The sequence below is a fragment of the Akanthomyces muscarius genome, chromosome 5 (assembly GCF_028009165.1).
Source record: "Akanthomyces muscarius strain Ve6 chromosome 5, whole genome shotgun sequence".
NCBI classification, from domain to species: Eukaryota; Fungi; Ascomycota; class Sordariomycetes; order Hypocreales; family Cordycipitaceae; genus Akanthomyces; species Akanthomyces muscarius.
The window spans coordinates 1,493,681-1,510,709 of record NC_079245.1 but is presented as its reverse complement, the minus strand read 5'-3'; the positions used below and the strand labels follow the sequence as shown (position 1 = coordinate 1,510,709).

The 17,029-nt window shown below is 51.4% G+C and overlaps 6 protein-coding genes across 7 annotated transcripts; 3 read left to right on the top strand and 3 right to left on the bottom strand.

Moving 5' to 3' along the window:
- Positions 1-1,989: 1,989 nt before the first annotated feature.
- Positions 1,990-2,415, bottom strand: LMH87_009790 (uncharacterized protein; the record flags this gene model as incomplete). Its single annotated transcript, XM_056196847.1, has 2 exons — positions 1,990-2,291; positions 2,406-2,415. The coding sequence occupies 2 exons, from the start codon at positions 2,413-2,415 to the stop codon at positions 1,990-1,992; spliced, it is 312 nt and encodes a 103-aa protein (XP_056053954.1).
- A 1,597-nt stretch (positions 2,416-4,012) lies between these two features.
- LMH87_009789 (uncharacterized protein) lies at positions 4,013-4,475 on the top strand (the record flags this gene model as incomplete). Its single annotated transcript, XM_056196846.1, has 2 exons — positions 4,013-4,225; positions 4,278-4,475. The coding sequence occupies 2 exons, from the start codon at positions 4,013-4,015 to the stop codon at positions 4,473-4,475; spliced, it is 411 nt and encodes a 136-aa protein (XP_056053953.1).
- A 531-nt stretch (positions 4,476-5,006) lies between these two features.
- On the bottom strand, positions 5,007-5,807 carry LMH87_009788 (uncharacterized protein; the record flags this gene model as incomplete). Of its 2 annotated transcripts, none has more annotated exons than XM_056196844.1 (3): positions 5,007-5,497; positions 5,575-5,674; positions 5,733-5,807. In XM_056196844.1, the coding sequence occupies 3 exons, from the start codon at positions 5,805-5,807 to the stop codon at positions 5,007-5,009; spliced, it is 666 nt and encodes a 221-aa protein (XP_056053951.1). The 2 variants fall into 2 exon arrangements, with proteins under 2 accessions (XP_056053951.1, XP_056053952.1); XM_056196845.1 differs by having other exon boundaries at positions 5,772-5,807.
- A 751-nt stretch (positions 5,808-6,558) lies between these two features.
- On the top strand, positions 6,559-8,070 carry LMH87_009787 (uncharacterized protein; the record flags this gene model as incomplete). Its single annotated transcript, XM_056196843.1, has 2 exons — positions 6,559-7,414; positions 7,469-8,070. The coding sequence occupies 2 exons, from the start codon at positions 6,559-6,561 to the stop codon at positions 8,068-8,070; spliced, it is 1,458 nt and encodes a 485-aa protein (XP_056053950.1).
- A 681-nt stretch (positions 8,071-8,751) lies between these two features.
- On the top strand, positions 8,752-11,869 carry LMH87_009786 (uncharacterized protein; the record flags this gene model as incomplete). The annotated part of the gene is made up of 3 exons (XM_056196842.1): positions 8,752-9,411; positions 9,736-9,962; positions 10,024-11,869. 3 exons carry the CDS (start codon positions 8,752-8,754, stop codon positions 11,867-11,869), a joined length of 2,733 nt encoding a protein of 910 aa, XP_056053949.1.
- A 262-nt stretch (positions 11,870-12,131) lies between these two features.
- LMH87_009785 (uncharacterized protein) lies at positions 12,132-15,090 on the bottom strand (the record flags this gene model as incomplete). Its single annotated transcript, XM_056196841.1, has 10 exons — positions 12,132-13,493; positions 13,544-13,641; positions 13,702-14,032; positions 14,091-14,207; positions 14,278-14,531; positions 14,589-14,720; positions 14,822-14,841; positions 14,907-14,916; positions 14,977-15,017; positions 15,074-15,090. The coding sequence occupies 10 exons, from the start codon at positions 15,088-15,090 to the stop codon at positions 12,132-12,134; spliced, it is 2,382 nt and encodes a 793-aa protein (XP_056053948.1).
- Positions 15,091-17,029: the final 1,939 nt, after the last annotated feature.

Here is a 17,029-nt window from a genome sequence, read left to right as displayed (position 1 = left end):
GGTGTTGTAGATGGAAGCGAAAGGTAGGGGCGTGGGTGGCAAATCCGAAGAGGCAGGACTCTTTTATAGAAACAGAGCAGCATATGCAGATACCGGCCAGGCCGGTGTGTGAGTACTAGCCCCACTTTCAGAAAAAAGAGCTGCGGAGGGTGGGCGGGGGGGTGTGTGTAATCCCTGCGCGCTGATGTGTAATAGAGCGAAGCGGCGATGAGATCGAGTTGTCCCGAGAGGGTGCGGCCGTCGTACTTTTCGTCGTGCTCGACAAAGCAGCCAAGCAAATTTGCAAAAGTCCTGACACCCGGGGAGCATGCAACAGGTTTGTCAATAGTCGGAATGTGTCATGAGCCACAGCCTCGGCAATCTTCAACTAGCCACTTCCAGCACCGTCGACGGTTTTCTGTCTATGACTGTGTCGACGATTCTAAGAATCAGGCATTGTAGACTCGCGCATGTTGTTTTTGTCAGCAGATGGGAAGCATACAAACTCACACCTTGGAGCTTTCGGCGCAAGTTCATCTGAACGGCTGTGGTCGTTTCCGGGTCCTCCATGCTCTAGCGCCCAATCCAGCCGGGCAGGCCTTGTTGGAAAAAATTTATCAGCCACACTGGCTGGAAAGTTCCAAGGCGACATAGGGTGCCAAGATCTAAGCCACACGCCTCAGCTAGAATGACAAAACAGTATCACATGACCCCTTCATGTGACTAACCATGTACGAAGTTTGAGCAAGCTTGGTGTACTGGGTACATTTACCTACTGCCAGGTTAGGTAGGTACGTAGGCCTCCCCTCCCGTCGAGTCACACCCAAATCCCAGATTCCAAATGCGAAGTCCAAAGCAGACCCCTATCTTAGCCTTGCGAACTGGCCGCAAGCGATTTCCGAGTACGAGATCCTTCTTTTCCTGCCTCGTGAGAATTCCTGTACTCTCGCACGCTCTGGCTGGCTGTAATAAATGTGGAATGCATCTTGGCTTGCCCAATAATCAGCCCGACTTCTCGTGTAAAATTTCTTCCGTCTTCTTCCATTTTTAGCCAGTTCCAGGGAGCAGGAGATCTCGGTTTGGCCGGGACCTGCAATCGCCGTGTTTCGGATGGAGCGCTGGCCAATGAAAACCTCTGCACAGCGGTACTCAGCCACACTTGTCCAGCGCATCTCGGTACGCTGCGAAGAGTCGGCCACAGCGCTGCATTCGCCCATGCTGCCCTTTACAGGCATTTGCGCCGTTGGTGCAGCATTTGGGCCGCTTCGGTCATGCGTGTTGAAAATTCAGACGGCAAGCGCGTGAGATCCTCGGCTGGCGGGCCACATGGCTGTTATCCTCTTTATTTCTACGTTGTGACAATCTGGGGGCTACGTTGCTTTGCCCCTGCATCACAGGCCCGGCTCCGGTATGGCGTTGTGCAGCTGGCTTCCTCGATAAGAGGAACGGTAGTCTTGTAGACAATATTTCTTTCTCGGTATCTCCCTCTATTAGTCATCCTAGTCACTAACAGCCATGTCCTGCCGTTGGCAACCCCTTCGAGGGTAGGACGCCCTGTCGTTGTACAACGGTTACAGTTTCTGGGTCTGAATACGTTACTGGGAGCTTACTAATTTCTTCGCAAGCTCTCGGGGACTTGTCCACGTCAACTGTGAGCTACTCTGGTGCCAAATCAAGCACTGGCAGCATGCGGAGCCTACTGCATACCTACAAATACACGTCACCATCGCCTTCTGGTTTGGGCCCGGAGCAGGAGCCAGCACGCGACGCGACGCGACGCGTCAATGTTTACACATACGAACGAGCGCCATTCACAATGCATGTCGTTTTGTAGATCAAAAATGTTGCCTCTTGGGCTTGTTTCCCATTACCCCAATGTAAACCACCGTTTCCCCTATGGTACAGAACACCCAAAAGCATGAACCGATTCCGTAATCATCATGAAACACCCCGCATGCGCAATATGCCGCGCATGGGTCAAAACTCGCAGGAAATAAATACACAACACGCTTAACCACCGAAACCGTAGAGAGTACGGCCTTGGCGCTTGAGGGCGTAGACAACGTCAAGGGAAGTGACAGTCTTGCGCTTGGCGTGCTCGGTGTATGTGACGGCGTCACGGATGACACCTTCGAGGAATGTCTTCAGGACGTTGCGAGTCTCCTCGTAGATCATGGCGGAAATACGCTTGACACCACCACGACGAGCGAGACGTCGGATAGCGGGCTTGGTGATGCCCTGGATGTTGTCACGAAGAATCTTGCGGTGACGTTTAGCACCGCCCTTGCCGAGGCCCTTGCCACCCTTGCCGCCTGTGGTATGTTAGTATTGTGTCTGTCTGTATGGTGTTGGATGATGTCCTGCGTGTCGCAGTCGGCGCAATGTGCCGGTGACTCGCAATAGACAGGCGTGGTGTTGAGACTTACGTCCAGTCATTGTGATGTATGGGGGTTGTGTGTGTGAGGTGGGAAAATAAATTGCACAAAGTTGGCGGTTGATCAAAAGCGTGAATGGAGAAGAGTGGTGGCAGCTGGCCAGCTTAAGTACAGGTGGGCCAGATCACAGATCAGTTGGGGTACAGAATTCCGGCTGGCCAATTTGGAACACAAGACGCGTCGACACAGGGGCAATGCGCTAGGGAGGGGGGCAGATTCCGCATCAGCCATCAGAAAATAAACAACCAAAAAATCGGCACTGAAGATGGAGCCCCTGTGGGTCTGTGACATATTTTTACGTTTATTTGATTGGCCCTATGTCCAATTCCCCTCCTGAAGTCGCTACCGTCTTGTCAGCCTGTTTTATCGCCCTACTGGTGTGCTGGAGCGAGGCTAGGCTGGCGGCTCTGTGCAGCAACGGCGACTTGATCGATCTCGCCATATCGAATCCACGGATGTCGTGTGAATGTACGTCATGTATGCTTGTGATGGAAAGTCCGTACGTAGGGTATATCGTTTTTTTACATCGTTGCTGTATTATTTCCGTAGTTGCTGGATGTGTTTCTGCTTATACATGATGCCGCCGCATAGGTTACACTGTCAGTATTTAGTGCTGTGTTTAGAACATACTCAAAAGCACTGATGCTGCGAATACAGCATTTTGCAAATCATACGATAGACACCAGAAAAAGAAGAATAACATCACCACCAACAGTAGCGTGTGCCAGGCAGAAATCAGATTACTGTCCATTGTATCCGAAACCAGCGAGAAACAAACACGAGAAAGCACTGTAGCTCACACCTTCTAGTAGATATAGGGTAGGCAGCGCGTGCAGGTGGAGGTATTTTACAAAGTAAGAGCCACAACACTACGTAGTACCCTGCGAGTAATTGACAGGCGCATCCAAGGGAACACAGCTGAAAGAAACAAGCCGACGGAAACCCCAGCCAATGAATGCAGCCAGGCTAAAAACAAAGGCTCACATTGCCACAGCCGCATGTACTGGGTAGAGTCAGACCAGCGTGAATCGGGCAGAACACTCATGCAATAAAGATTGAGTGGGCAACCGCTGACCCGCACCGGCGGCCGAGTGGCGCATGGAACGGCAAATAATAACAATGGCACATGGCAGGAAAATACAAAAATGACGAAGGGAAACAAGCCGGAGCAAGCAGGAGCTACAGGAGCAATAGCGTGAGGTTCGTGAGCCAACGATTAGGTACCAGCAAACAACAATATTTAGTGGTTATTGCAGCAATACTGCTGGCCTCTGACGCGAGTTTTGTACCAGACCTTTCCTGATTAGGAAAGCGTTGTCAAATTTTTTGCCAATGGCGCCTTACCCACTCAATTTATTTATGGTCCTTATTTTTTTAGGCACGCAGAAAGAGCACATTTTCGAGCACCCAATTAATTCTGATCAGTCGCGCACGGTCCCCACACCGCGTCGCCTCAGATCAGCCGCCCCAGTTGTGGCCAGCTAGCCAGAAGTATTAAAGGCTCCCCCCCGCCCCCGAAGTTCCCGGTCTTTTCCTCCTGCATCAGACATCCACTGTTGAGCACACCCCCACAACACACACTCTCAACATCATCTACAATGGCTCGCACCAAGCAGACCGCAAGAAAGTCCACTGGTGGCAAGGCTCCTCGCAAGCAGCTTGCCTCCAAGGCTGCCCGCAAGAGCGCTCCCTCCACCGGTGGCGTCAAGAAGCCTCACCGTTATAAGCCTGGTACCGTCGCTCTCCGCGAGATTCGTCGCTACCAGAAGTCCACTGAGCTCCTGATCCGCAAGCTCCCCTTCCAGCGTCTGGTAAGCATTCATCATTGCTCCAACACACAACACAATTACTAACAAACATCAGGTCCGCGAGATTGCCCAGGACTTCAAGAGCGACCTCCGCTTCCAGTCCTCCGCCATCGGTGCTCTCCAAGAGTCCGTCGAGTCCTACCTCGTCTCCCTCTTCGAGGACACCAACCTGTGCGCCATTCACGCCAAGCGTGTCACCATCCAGCCTAAGGATATCCAGCTTGCCCGCCGCCTCCGCGGTGAGCGCAACTAAACCTGGCTCGGATATGGTGAACAGATTATGACACTGCTTTGATACGATGGAAATCATGGATTTTAGGGGTTAATCATGGCGTTACTATGAGAACTTGCTTTACAGTTGGGATGTATATTAAGCCACGGGCAGCCGGTGAAAGCTGCAGGACTGCAATGGACTTTTATTGAAATCATCATAATGGTCATTTCCTTGTGCAACTTGTAAACGCGAAATGTATCTATGTGCCCTCACGAATTTGTAACGCTACTGCCCGATGCCTGCGGCCCCACAACGCGTAACAAGAACACATCCCCCGAACCTGCGTGATATTTGGCCGCAGCGCTTGCGAACGCGTACACACGTGAACTGTAGGGATGACCCGCGAAAACTAGAAGTGCTTGATTATATTAGGACTAGGAGTAGTACGACAAGACAGTCCAGATATCGTACAACATGCGGCACATAGCAGCATTCGCCCTTACTCACGCCACTACTGCCATCGCATTTCATCTCGATGCTATCTTGCTTGCGGCGAGACGCTGACCGCCATCACAAGGCGGCCTTCCATCCAGGCGTAGCTGGCTGCTGCAGTCCCAAAAAGTTCGCGACTTGGCATATATGATCTACCCCCCAGAACGACTGCCTTTCACCCTGACTATTCGTGCAGACCATCCAGGGCAAGCCAAAGGCGCCATCTTTGAACGCGCTCTCGGTGTTCTGGATCAAGACTGCTTTGGATTCTTTGCCGGCCATCTCGGCGACCTTTGCCGCATCAGCTTCTCCCAGGACACGGCTTAAAATCGGCATAAAAACTTCCGGGTTGTAAGTGGCATCGTGCCGTTGCCAAAAGCCCTCATAAATGGCGTCGAACGCCTGGAGTAACCGGGCCTGGCTGCTGCCGTCCAATTCCTGAATCGCGACAAGGTGCCGCATCACCGAAAGTGTTCTTGGCGGAAAGTTGGGCGGGAAGTCATCCTTGATCGGTACATTGAATGTCCGTGCCCACAGCTGTCGATTCTGGTCGATCCAATCTTTCTTGTCTGTCGCCGTCTGCTATTTAGTAGACACGCCTTTACGTAGAGAAGAGAAAGTGTGGCGCAGGCACCGTAAGGCTTACTTGTGATGGTGATTGGCGCAGCATTTTTACAGAGATTCATCAAGCCTCCAAGGAGGATTGGCACATACGTGATCTCGCATTTTTCGAAGGCCGCGTCATGCTGGAGATGGTATTAGCAGAGCTGCTGTGTGACGCAGACAGGCATGTGGCGAACCTACGCGAAGGAGGTAATACGCCAAGTAAGCAAACGGGCTCACAGTATCAAGATATACAGTAATCTTTGGAGCAGCCATTTCTGCGTGTGGTAGTGTAGAAAACACGTAGCAAAATGCTGCAGTCATGAAAACGCACTGTTGTTGCACTTTTCGACCGACCGGTTCCTCGGCATTTATGGGGATAGTCTCGGTCGGCTTGATTGCTCAGCTACGTCGCGCTGCGGGGTAATACAAAGCTAAATTACACCCTCGACCGCCTTGAGGTCGGATGCTCTCACTCACTACTAGAACTGGCGGACTTAACGCAAACCAGACAAACAGGGCAGTGATACCTCAGTACAATTGTCATGTAGGCCGAGGCTGGGAGGGTGCCTAGGAAGCCCTCAGCATCCCACAGAGAGGGGGCAAACCGCCACTTGGCGCAGCTATTCTGTTCATAATCAAGTCCAGCATGTGAACGAGTGATATCCACAGGAGAATACCAGGAAGCATTACTTTTCCCTTCCAAAGCGGCTGATGTCTCAATGTTGCCAATGGTACCTGACAGATCTTGGGCGCCTTTTGCAGTGGAGCCTGCCAGACCCACCATAGGCACGGTCGCGACAGACAATTTTTGACGATGCAGAACAGCGAATCGCAAGTACGTTTGCACTCCATCCGCACACCCGAATTTTGCTCATATTGACGAACGATCTCGAGCTTGCGCATGCGATCCATATAATAAGGTCGAGCATACTTCGAAAGGCGCAGAGAACAGCCTGTTGCTGTCGACGCGAACAACAAAGCGACGGGCTCATTTCGACAGCTGTTACGCACGGCGAAGCAAATCATGGAGCGCCAAGCGGAGCCATCGGGGCTTGGTCCGCGACATGACTCTTCAGCCAGAATACAGAAACCAGAGTCAGCATCAGATCGCTTGGCTGCGTTGAAGGCTCGAGTTGCAGCGGCGACCGCGACGAGCAAGGCGAAAGGTGGCTTGAATGTTGGCCTGCATCCAGCTCTAGAAGACCTGGCAACATGGAAGCCTCAAAGCAAGGAGAAGAACTCACCAAATCCCGGAAGGGGCACACCCTACGGTTCCGGGAGGCCTGCTGCAGCTACAGTCAAGGGCAGCGCAGCTTCTGGTACGAACCAGCACAATCCGTACATTGACGAGTCCGCGGCAGCGCAGCCGTCTAGCAGCCGAGATCGCGAGCCTAAGCGCCTGGTATTTAATCAAAAGGGCAAATACATCCAACAGGCCAACGCCCTCCGGCGGCAAGAGGCGCTCGAGGCGATGAAGAAGCGCATCGCCGAACAGACAAGGAAGGCCGGTATAGACGAGGATTTGGATACCGAAAAGAACTTCCTAGTTGAAGAACCGCCTCTAGTTGAATGGTGGGACGAGGGCCTTATAGATGGGAATTCTTATGATGCAATCGAACATGCCGACAAACTGAAAATCGCCTCTTCAGACAGTATCATCACGGAATATATCCAGCACCCCGTGGCGCTGGAGCCGCCCCAGGATCGCTTGGCTCCTGCACCGAAGCCCATGTATCTCACGTCCAAAGAGCAAGCCAAGATCAGAAGACAGCGGCGAATGGCGGAAGGGAAGGAGATGCAAGCAAAGATCAGGCTTGGCTTAGTGCCAGCGCCCCCCCCAAAAGTAAAGAAGGGAAACCTCATGCGTGTTCTTGGAGATGGTAAGTCTACGAAGTACCAAGTTGTTTCGCGCCCATTCACTAACATTGCAATAGTTGCCGTGAAGGATCCCACCGCAGTCGAAGCACGTGTGAACAGAGAAATCGCCGAGCGCCACCAGCAGCACGTTGATACCAACGAAGACCGGAAATTGACGAAAGACCAAAAGAATGACAAGTTGGCCGCAAATCAGCAGAAGGATGCCGAAAAGGGTATCCACGTCCTCGTCTTGAAGATCAACAGCTTGGCGAACGGGCAGCACCGCTACAAAATTGGTGTCAACGCAGAGCAGCTTTCTTTGACTGGCACCTGCATCATGCATCCAAAGTTCAACCTACTGGTTGTCGAGGGTGGCTCTTGGGCGATTAATAAATACAAGAAACTCATGCTCAATCGCATTGATTGGACTGAAAATGCGCCATCTCGAGACAAGGATGGCAAGAACGCCACGCGCGACTGGCTTTTGGCAGAAGATGCAAAGGGCGAACTTAAAGATATGTCGCTGAATCGTTGTACGCTGGTGTTTGAAGGTGAGCAGAAGGCTCGCGGCTTCCGCAAATGGGGCAGCAAGGTATGCGAAACGGACACAGAGGCTCGCGATGCTTTATCCAGGGCAAAAATGGAAAGTTTCTGGACATTGGCAAAGGGGATGGCTTAGCTGAGGCACATGGCGCTATATGTAATATTTAAATACAAGACAAGCTAGCGGTCATTAATCAACAATTTAACTTTTACACATTATAGATGTCTTTGATTCTCTGACTTTGTGGCACGACAATTGTACCGTCATTTCAAGTGTTGGATTGCGGCACGCAGTAACTGTACATAGACCTGGTGCGCAACGCTATGAGGCCCCCAGCTTGATGTGCTTGCATTGAGGCTGGACGTTACCTACAGGTGGTAAACAGTAGTGTAGGTACCTTCTTAGGAAACTACTGTAAATACTTGCCTGCATAGTTTCCTAGGTACCTGAAGGTCTTTACGGTGTCTACTCCCAGGTGTTTATTTGCCAAGGTGGCTACCTGGCATGTTTGTGAACTACCTTAGGTAGGTACCTAGTGATTCAGCGTCCCCCCAACTTACTTAACAGACGCGAGGGTGCCCAGTGCCAGTAAATAAGGCGCGCCCCACCGACGCTGCACCGCGTCACTCAGCCTGAGGTCGACACAGTGACAGATAGCTTATTACGAAGTAGAGCAGCTCGATTATGCCTGCCCTACTTCTAGCTTCCCACGACCGCGAACGTCCACTTGCTACTCAAGCCCCCAGCATCCACACATGGGAGCACTGATACCACCGTCGGTTTCTCGGTAGCTGACCGAAATCGACCTCGGGCGCAATGGTGCTCGTGGAGCATACCTTCGATGCCAAATGCCGACAGACCCCCGTTCGCCTTACTGAGAGGGACGGAGGCATGCCGCCGCTTAAGGCGCAATTCTTTTACTCTTCATCGATACCCATAGACGATCCGCTCTCTGCGAGCTCGCATACGGCTACTACGGACTTTAGAAAATACAAGGAGCTGCTGCGACCCTTCGGCCGAGGTGATAACAACGCTCTAGAAAAAGTGTGGTTGTCTCTGTCCACCTCCGAAAACCGCAGTCGCCACGAGGCGCTGCGTTCTGGAAAATCAAAGAATGGATCCATGGCCAAACAAGATGCCGAGGCGCGCGAGGACCTTGTGCAAAGAGCTGCTCAAAAGTACGGAAAATTTCATGACGGAGTCAGGCGCGGCCAAGACAGTCCGGTGCGCTCCACAATCGTAACACATGAGACGCAAGAGGAAATATGCTGTTCTGAGCTGCTGGAAGAGATTGAAATTCAGCTCAAGACAACAACATGCTCACTAGCGAGAGCAGTTGATCCGGCGTTTAGTCCAGAGGCAGTTGCCAAAGACGTAGCAGCATTGGTACTCCGTCGTCAGCTAGGCCGGGACGATGAGGGAAGTTCTCACGCAATTCCCTTCCAGGCAGGCTCCTCTAGGAACCAATCCAAAATCGTCAGTACGGGCTCGCATGCGCGACCTTCAACGCCAAAGCATATTCGTGCCGGTAATATGACCAGCGCCGGGAACATCCAGAGCAATCGTTTGTCTTGGGCGGGATTGGAGCCCGAAAATCGCATACGCTCTGATTCGCAGCTGTCTGACCGTTCGAACAAAACGACCGAAACTCCGAGGAACTCAGTCCCGGACGACGGAATCACAGGAAACCCTTTTGCAAGGGTTAACAGTCCACGGTTGGGGGCTGACGCTGTGGCTTCTTCGGTACAGCAGAGTGAATCCCAATCTCCGCCGAACGACACACCAGGCCCGCGTCTGCAGACACGGCCGCGAACTCCTACTCGGAAGGAACACGAAACCAGCAAATCGCATGACTCGAATCACCCGCCCACAACCAAGTCCAAACTAATGGAGCCAAAAACGGCACATGTCACCGTTGGAATCTCTAGACTGCATATGGTTGATCTACCTGCTCTTCAGATGAAACCAATTTACTGGTCACCGATAAACGATATTGCAGTTGTAATGAGAGCAACATGGTTTTACAGGCAAGTACCGATCGGACTTCGACTTGAGCTTTCTGGAGCAAATTTCCTAACAAGTAAGCAGAGATACGATGTCGCCAGTGTCGGCAGCAGTGGCCAACCAGTTAGAAGCTGGATATCAAGAATTGAAGCCTTGGACAGCGACCTGGACGGAAGAATTGGAATGCGCTCTGGAAGTCGGAGCCGCAGGCGAAGAGAAAGTTTCACATCAACTATGGCCGAAGCACTACCAACCGCTCAATGGAGTCACCCCCAACGGCACCGAGCCGGTCATTTCATCTGATCTATTCTGCGCAGCACGGTGTTTTCGGGGCGATGCTGCTGCCAACGGATCCATACACTCGCTCAATATGGAGAAGGAGCTTCCTAATCGTCCCTTTGCCAACTACCAAGTCATCTATAGAGATTGCAAGACGGCATTCCTACTGAAGCCCAACTTAGCGCCATCTTTAAATCATGGTAGACGCCCCGTTGCAAAGATAATGCGAGGAATCACTGTGGGACTACCCGTCGTCCGTGACTTCGATAGACGTTCCTGGAACAGGCACCACGGTCCCAAGAATGCCGCCGCTGTGGCAGCAGAGGAGGTACCTGCTGTTGACAACCAAGAGGAAGAGATACTAACCGAATGTCCGGCTTGCACAGCTGAAAAGGACCGTGGGCAAATTACAGACCTTGTTCTAGTTGCCCACGGCATTGGTCAAAAAATCGCAGAGAGGGTGGAAAGTTATCACTTCACACATGCTATCAATAGCTTCCGACGAGCCGTTAACATTGAGCTTGGGAACCCAACAATCCAAAATGTCCTCCGCGCCGACCAGAATGGCTTGATGATATTGCCACTGAACTGGAGAGTTGGGCTGTCTTTTGACAGTGAGGACGCGGCACAGAAAGGGGTCAAGGATATGGTAGAACCCTTTGATTTGAAAGACATCGAGCCCACTACTATACCTGCGGTTCGAAGTATGATTTCTGATGTCATGTTTGATATTCCGTTCTACATGTCCCACCACAAGAGCAAGATGATCACAGCTTTGGTTCGCGAGGCCAATCGCGTTTACAGACTCTGGTGTCGAAACAATCCTGGGTTTTCTGATAAAGGCAGAGTTCACCTGATCGCGCACTCGCTGGGTAGCGTCATGACGGTCGACATTTTATCGAGACAGCCAACCAGTGTCCCGAGATTGAACCTCGCCACGCCAACAGCGCTAGATGATCAGCACTTTGAGTTCAACACCACGAACCTCTTCCTGGCTGGTAGCCCGGCTGGCTTCTTTTTGTTGCTGGAAAAAGGTGCGCTGATTCCTCGCCGAGACAGGCGAAAGCCAGGGGCGGATGATGGTGATGCAGCTGCGAGAAACGTAGCCGGGGAGGCTGGGACATTCGGCTGTTTGGCTGTGGATAACGTATACAATATCTTGGCTAAAGAGGATCCAATTGCATATCTGTTGACCGGCGCAGTTGACCCCTCATATGCCTCGAGCCTCAAGGTCGCCTACGTGCCCAGCGTCACGCCCTCGCTCATGAGCACTGTCCGGGATGTTGTTAGGAAGGTAATTCCGGGCCTGACGCCGGAGCCAGACCCGCTTGCTGTCGAACCCGAACGACCGACGACAGCTCGCATGCCCTCGCAGCTAGAGCTAGAGATTCACGATTTTACAAGAGAAGAGATCGCCGAGAAGAAGGCCTACCTTCTCAATGATAACGGCCAACTTGATTGGTTCTTGCGGTCATCTGGGGGGCCCCTTGAGATCCAGTACCTGAACATGCTTAGCGCGCACACAAGCTATTGGACAAACCAAGATTTCATCCGCATGGTGTGTCTGGAAATTGGCCGCAAACCAGGCCGTAGCCACACGTTTCCAGCCATGAGAGCTGTTAAGGACACGAAACGGAGCAGCAGCAGGTAACATGGTGGTTGCGAAAGATTGGAATCTCACTGGTTCTATTTCTACGGGCAATTGTTTTTCACTAATGCTCTGGCCCCTTTTCAGCTGGCATATATCTTGAGATGCAAAGAGATACCATTCCTGATCTATCTTCTGTACATAGATGTAGCTAATTTATGAATACACTTCCCAAAACGTCAGGGTTAAAAAAGTTGCAGTGGCACAATAGAGTGAGCGATATTCGTGAGAGATGCGTATGCCTTTGCGTGGTGAGGCCGTAGACCTAAAACCCCTCGAGCTCCATCATGTCTTGATCCAAGTCCTCGTCATCGAATTCGTAGTCATTGTTAGTGCCTTGCATAGCGGCCAATTCCGCCGCTTTGATCGCAGCTGCCTCCTCTGCCTTGCGAGCCTCTTCACGATCAAGTGCGGCCTTGCGCTCCAGATCCTCGTAGCCCCATGTGCTGATGCCTTCTTGCTCTTTTGCGCGGAAAGGCTGTGCCATTGTCTTCAAGAAGCGCCGAGCGCTGCTGACGGCCATGTCCGTGCTTAGGTTGACGTCGACATCCATCAGGCCCTGGTTAATCCACTTTGGCAGCTGTGGTCGCTTCTTTTGGAACCGCCTGTCGGCGAGCACCATGATGCCGTAGTCGTCTTTGCCTCGCAAGACGCGCCCCAGGCATTGGGCAGCATGTCGCATCGCGTCAAAGGACAAGAAATCGTTCTCTTTGATGCGATATGTTTCTCGCAGGAATTCCAGTCTTGCCTTGAGGATTCGCGATTCCGTGTACTGAAAAGGAACCCCTATGCATAAGACAGTGCGACCGTACTGATGATCGAAATCGATACCCTCGGAAACCTTGCCACGAGCGACACAAAGTAAAATGGCACCTCTTCCATTACAGCAAGCCGTTCGGTATGTTTCCAAAGCCAGAGATGTTTCTTGTGCGTCAGGCGTCTCAACCAAGATAAGTTTGTACTTCCAAACCTCATCAAGGATGCCCATTCCCTGCCACATGCTGATGATGGATTCCATGTAGAGGTATGAGGGGAAGAAGACAACCAACCCATCTGGTGTAATCTTGGCGAATTCTGTAAGCAGATTTCCATAATTCCGCACCACACTAGGCTCATTTCGAACTTGAAAGCTGGTTGAAATAGACGCCTGATCGCTTCCTCTCGTCACAATCATTGGCAAGAAGGAGCGGCGGGCAAGGGTCATGCTGTATGACTCTTGAATGACTGTGGAGAAATCGAGCATTTTCGGGTACATTTCCAGAGGTGAAATGGTTCCAGAGGTAATGATGACCGAATAAAAACGATCAAAAACTGGTCGAATGGCGATTGCCGCATCCAGACAAGTAAAATGAAGGATTGGGTTTGGAACTTCAGCTGTATCTGATTCGTACGGTTCTAGAATCAACAAGAAGCCTTTTTCATAAGTTGCGACAAGCGTGGCGAATGTCGCAACTTCTTGGAGAGGTTGGTAATCCTCTATGCTGGTGAGCTCGAGGGTTCTGACGAGCGAAGTTAGACGCTCTGCACAGAAGCCTAGAGGCTTCTTTTCGATAAATGTGTGCTCTTTCAAATGCGCAAGAAAGGACGGGGGCGTCTCTGAAATGACTTGGCGGACTTTCATGCGTGTCTGTCTTTTTGTCAGTGAATGCGATGCTAATCCGTGTCATTGAGACCTGCCTTTAGATATTCGATGAATCGCTGCAGGAAAGAGACGAAATGCTCTGCTCTACGGATATTGCCGGGCACTGCTTCTCTTAAGAGTTCCTCGGGCAGCACTAATATGCCTAGGCATTAGCTAGTTGAGGGCGGAGGGTTCGAAAGTGTCGGGATCATACCTGGATTTGCCATAAAAGCATCTTCTTGTCTAGCTTCATCAGCCTCTCGCAGACCCTGAACCAGCTTTTCATATTCATTTTGCAGCTGCTCTTGATCTGTCTCGCGCATATCTGCAATCTTTTGCTTGAGGTTTTGGGCTCCGCGCGTCGCGCGTCGTAGCGACTCTTCCGTGATATCGGTACTCAGTGATTCAATGCATACGTTGTCGATGTTGTGTGCTTCATCGAAGACGACAATGCAGTCTTTGGAAAAGTCTTTGGAGACACGTTCTGCAATCTTGGGGTCTAAGAGGTAGTGATAGGAGAAAATGACAACATTGCAGTATTGCATCTGGACAGAGGTATAGTTAGTATATGTGGATCATCAGCCATTGCGCTAAAACACGCACCATGCGACGCGCAGTAAAGTATGGGCATTGCTTGTGCTCTTCTCCGTAGCGTAGTATGCCATCAAATGTCCAGACACCGTTTGGAATAAGATTGTGTGGTTCGAGCAAATCGAGATTCTGTCATCATAGTGAGCGGAGAAGGACAAAACACCCAGGCCAGAACACCCAGGCCAGAACACAAGCCTACATCATGATAGACGCACAGATCTACGTCCTCTCCGCGCTCCTTCTTTTCCTTGACAAAACCTGCTGTCAAGCTTCGACATCGAGCATCAACCACGGATCCACTCTTTTCACGCTTGACAGAGGGATGAAGACACAAGTTCTTTCGACTTGTTAGGCCAAGACCCCGAAAATCCTCCTCGTATCCCAGCTGTTCAGTGCGGTACTTCATCAAAGCTTCCAACTCCATCAGAGCCTTTTCAATTTCGGACATGGTACCTGCAAACAATGTGTCAGTGTCGTAGTCTGATTATTTGCTCCGGAGTTGATACGGACGAGAGCAGTAGATGAGCTTCCTCTTCTCCGGCATAAATTGTTGGTAAGCTACGATGAGAGACAGTAGGGAGACTGTCTTTCCCGTTCCCGAGGGCATTTCCAGCACACAGTGGCCTCCTGCATCGAGAGTTTCTGTAACAACATAGTTAGCTGGCTGATTTGGAAGGGGCGGGGAGGCGGCTTGGTGGTTGGAAGTCGAATGTATTGTGATGGAGCATAGGATGAGAGCATACTTTTCAAATCACACATATATCTGGTAAATTGGACTTAAGGTTAGTGGATTGGGCAAATAACGAGCCAGACATGACTTTGACGTACGCATATTGCTCTAGAAATGACAAATAATGTCAGCACACGGGGCGGCGCATAGTGAGGCGGGCTGACAAACCTGGGTAAATTCTCGGGTAGGGGAAGAGAACAGGAAGGTCCCTACATAGGTTAATTAATTGACAGGATGCTGTAATTTGGGTGCAAGGGGGGTTTACCCTATGTAAAACTTCATTTTTGACAAATTGACCGCAGAATGCGGATTGTGGTCGAGCTGCGGAGGCGCAGGCAGCTAGAGAATCACGGTTGATCTTGGAGGACGTGAAACTTGCTTGAAGGCGTAACACCAGTTGTCGCGGAATCACGTGACACTCCCGCAGGGAAGTGTCGCACGGTAACCGCCGAGGACACAATTCGAAATGCCAAGGTGAACAACAATTCTACGCAAGGTTCTTGGCTTTGTGAGTTATTGCCGTGTGTCTAGGCATTGAGCTCTGCTGGTGGACTGATTATTTTGTTGCTGTGAGGCAACTGGGGTTACCACTTGGCAGTTATCGTTTGCAGTGACACAAACGAGTTGGTGGCGGGCGTGGAAATAGCATAGATACCTAGGTAGTCTGCTACGTCTGTGATAGAGGGTTGACTGGGAGTACCTTGTTGCTAGCTGAGGCATAACTATGATGCTGGTAGCTGGCTAGCCAAGTTGTGGTCGGTCCAGTGCAGCCATCAAAATCAAGGAGGGGTGGGTTTGCAGCTTCTCGGGATCATAGTTTGGGCTAGCCGCAAGGATAGAAAACCATAACGACGAACAGTTGCAATGTCGGATTTCCTTCCATTTTGTCGTGCCATTTCGACCATCCCTAACCTTGCTTCGCGAAAAAAAGAAGCAAAAATTGCAAGCAGGGAAATACTGAGAGGGATGCTGGGCAGGTATCCGTAGAGCCCATCAAAAGAGACAACGAGCTACCTACCTGAGGCTATTTGTTGTCGCACCCAGCGGCCATTGAGCGCTAATGTGGTGCATAGGCCCTGCTGCTATCCTTATTGTTGGGTGGGCGCCACTTCTCACAGTGCCGTGCGCTGTTCGCTACCCTATCCCAAGGACAAAATGGTCATTCAACAGCTGCATTGAGAGATGGCTATATTGAAAACACAGGTGGTCTTCTCCCGAATAAGAGCACATCTCCTTAATTGCCGTGTGTTATTTTCTTGCGTCGACCAAAATGGTTGACTTTGGGCTTCAAGGGATCCATGGGGGAGCGTAGATTTTGGAGGCACACGACCACCAGAATTGGGGTTCCCCCGCAAGCCATGCACTGGCATTCGAAAACCGGCGGTACACACCTCCTAGGGTCTTGAACCTTTCCCACCTGCAGTCTGCTGCTCTTCACCTAGAAGATCTGCATGTAAAGTCTGTGCACTCGTTGCCATTCCCAGACAAGCGTGAGAGCTGGGCGCAGTGAAATGCCAACAGGGCGGAAGAGAAAGATGCGTTGTCCCGTTTGCCATGCTATGCAAGCGAGCCTGTTCGTCAACGTCACCACATGTATCGGACAGATGCCCAAGGTAGAGTATCTAGTCTAGGAATTATGTGTAGTGCTAGAGCGAAGCAGAGATGTATTGGCAGCAAGGCCTGGCAAGAAAGGCGACATGACCAGTCGGAACACACAGTTGATCATGACCCCGCCTTGCTAGAGCGGCCGCTATCGCGCACTAAACTCGTCGCCCACCACACCAAAGCCACGCCAGCCTGCAACTTGCTGCAAGCCTGCAGGCCTGGTAAGACTTGAGCTGGTTCATTGGCCCATCTTCCATCCCACCCTTGCCGCCATCACGCTCTGGAGACTGGGGGAGGGGGTCCTGTGGCAGTTGGTGGCTGCGTTATCACCCAATCCACACCGTTGAACAGCCCAACTTTTGTCGGGTCTTGTGTCTCCTCGACTTGACCTTGCCGCTGGCGGCGTTCATACAAGCCTCCGAGCTTTCAGGCTTGCAAACCATAACAAGCAAGGTCTTCCTCTGTGCAGCCCTTCTGCCCTCTTTCCTAATTTCTTCCCTTGACCTGCTCTCCCCTGCTCTCAACATCGAGCCTTCAACCCAGGCTATTTCTACCTCTTTCATCACTTGCCCTTTGCGCTGCCAATCTTGACATTGTGACTTTGCGCACTGGCAAC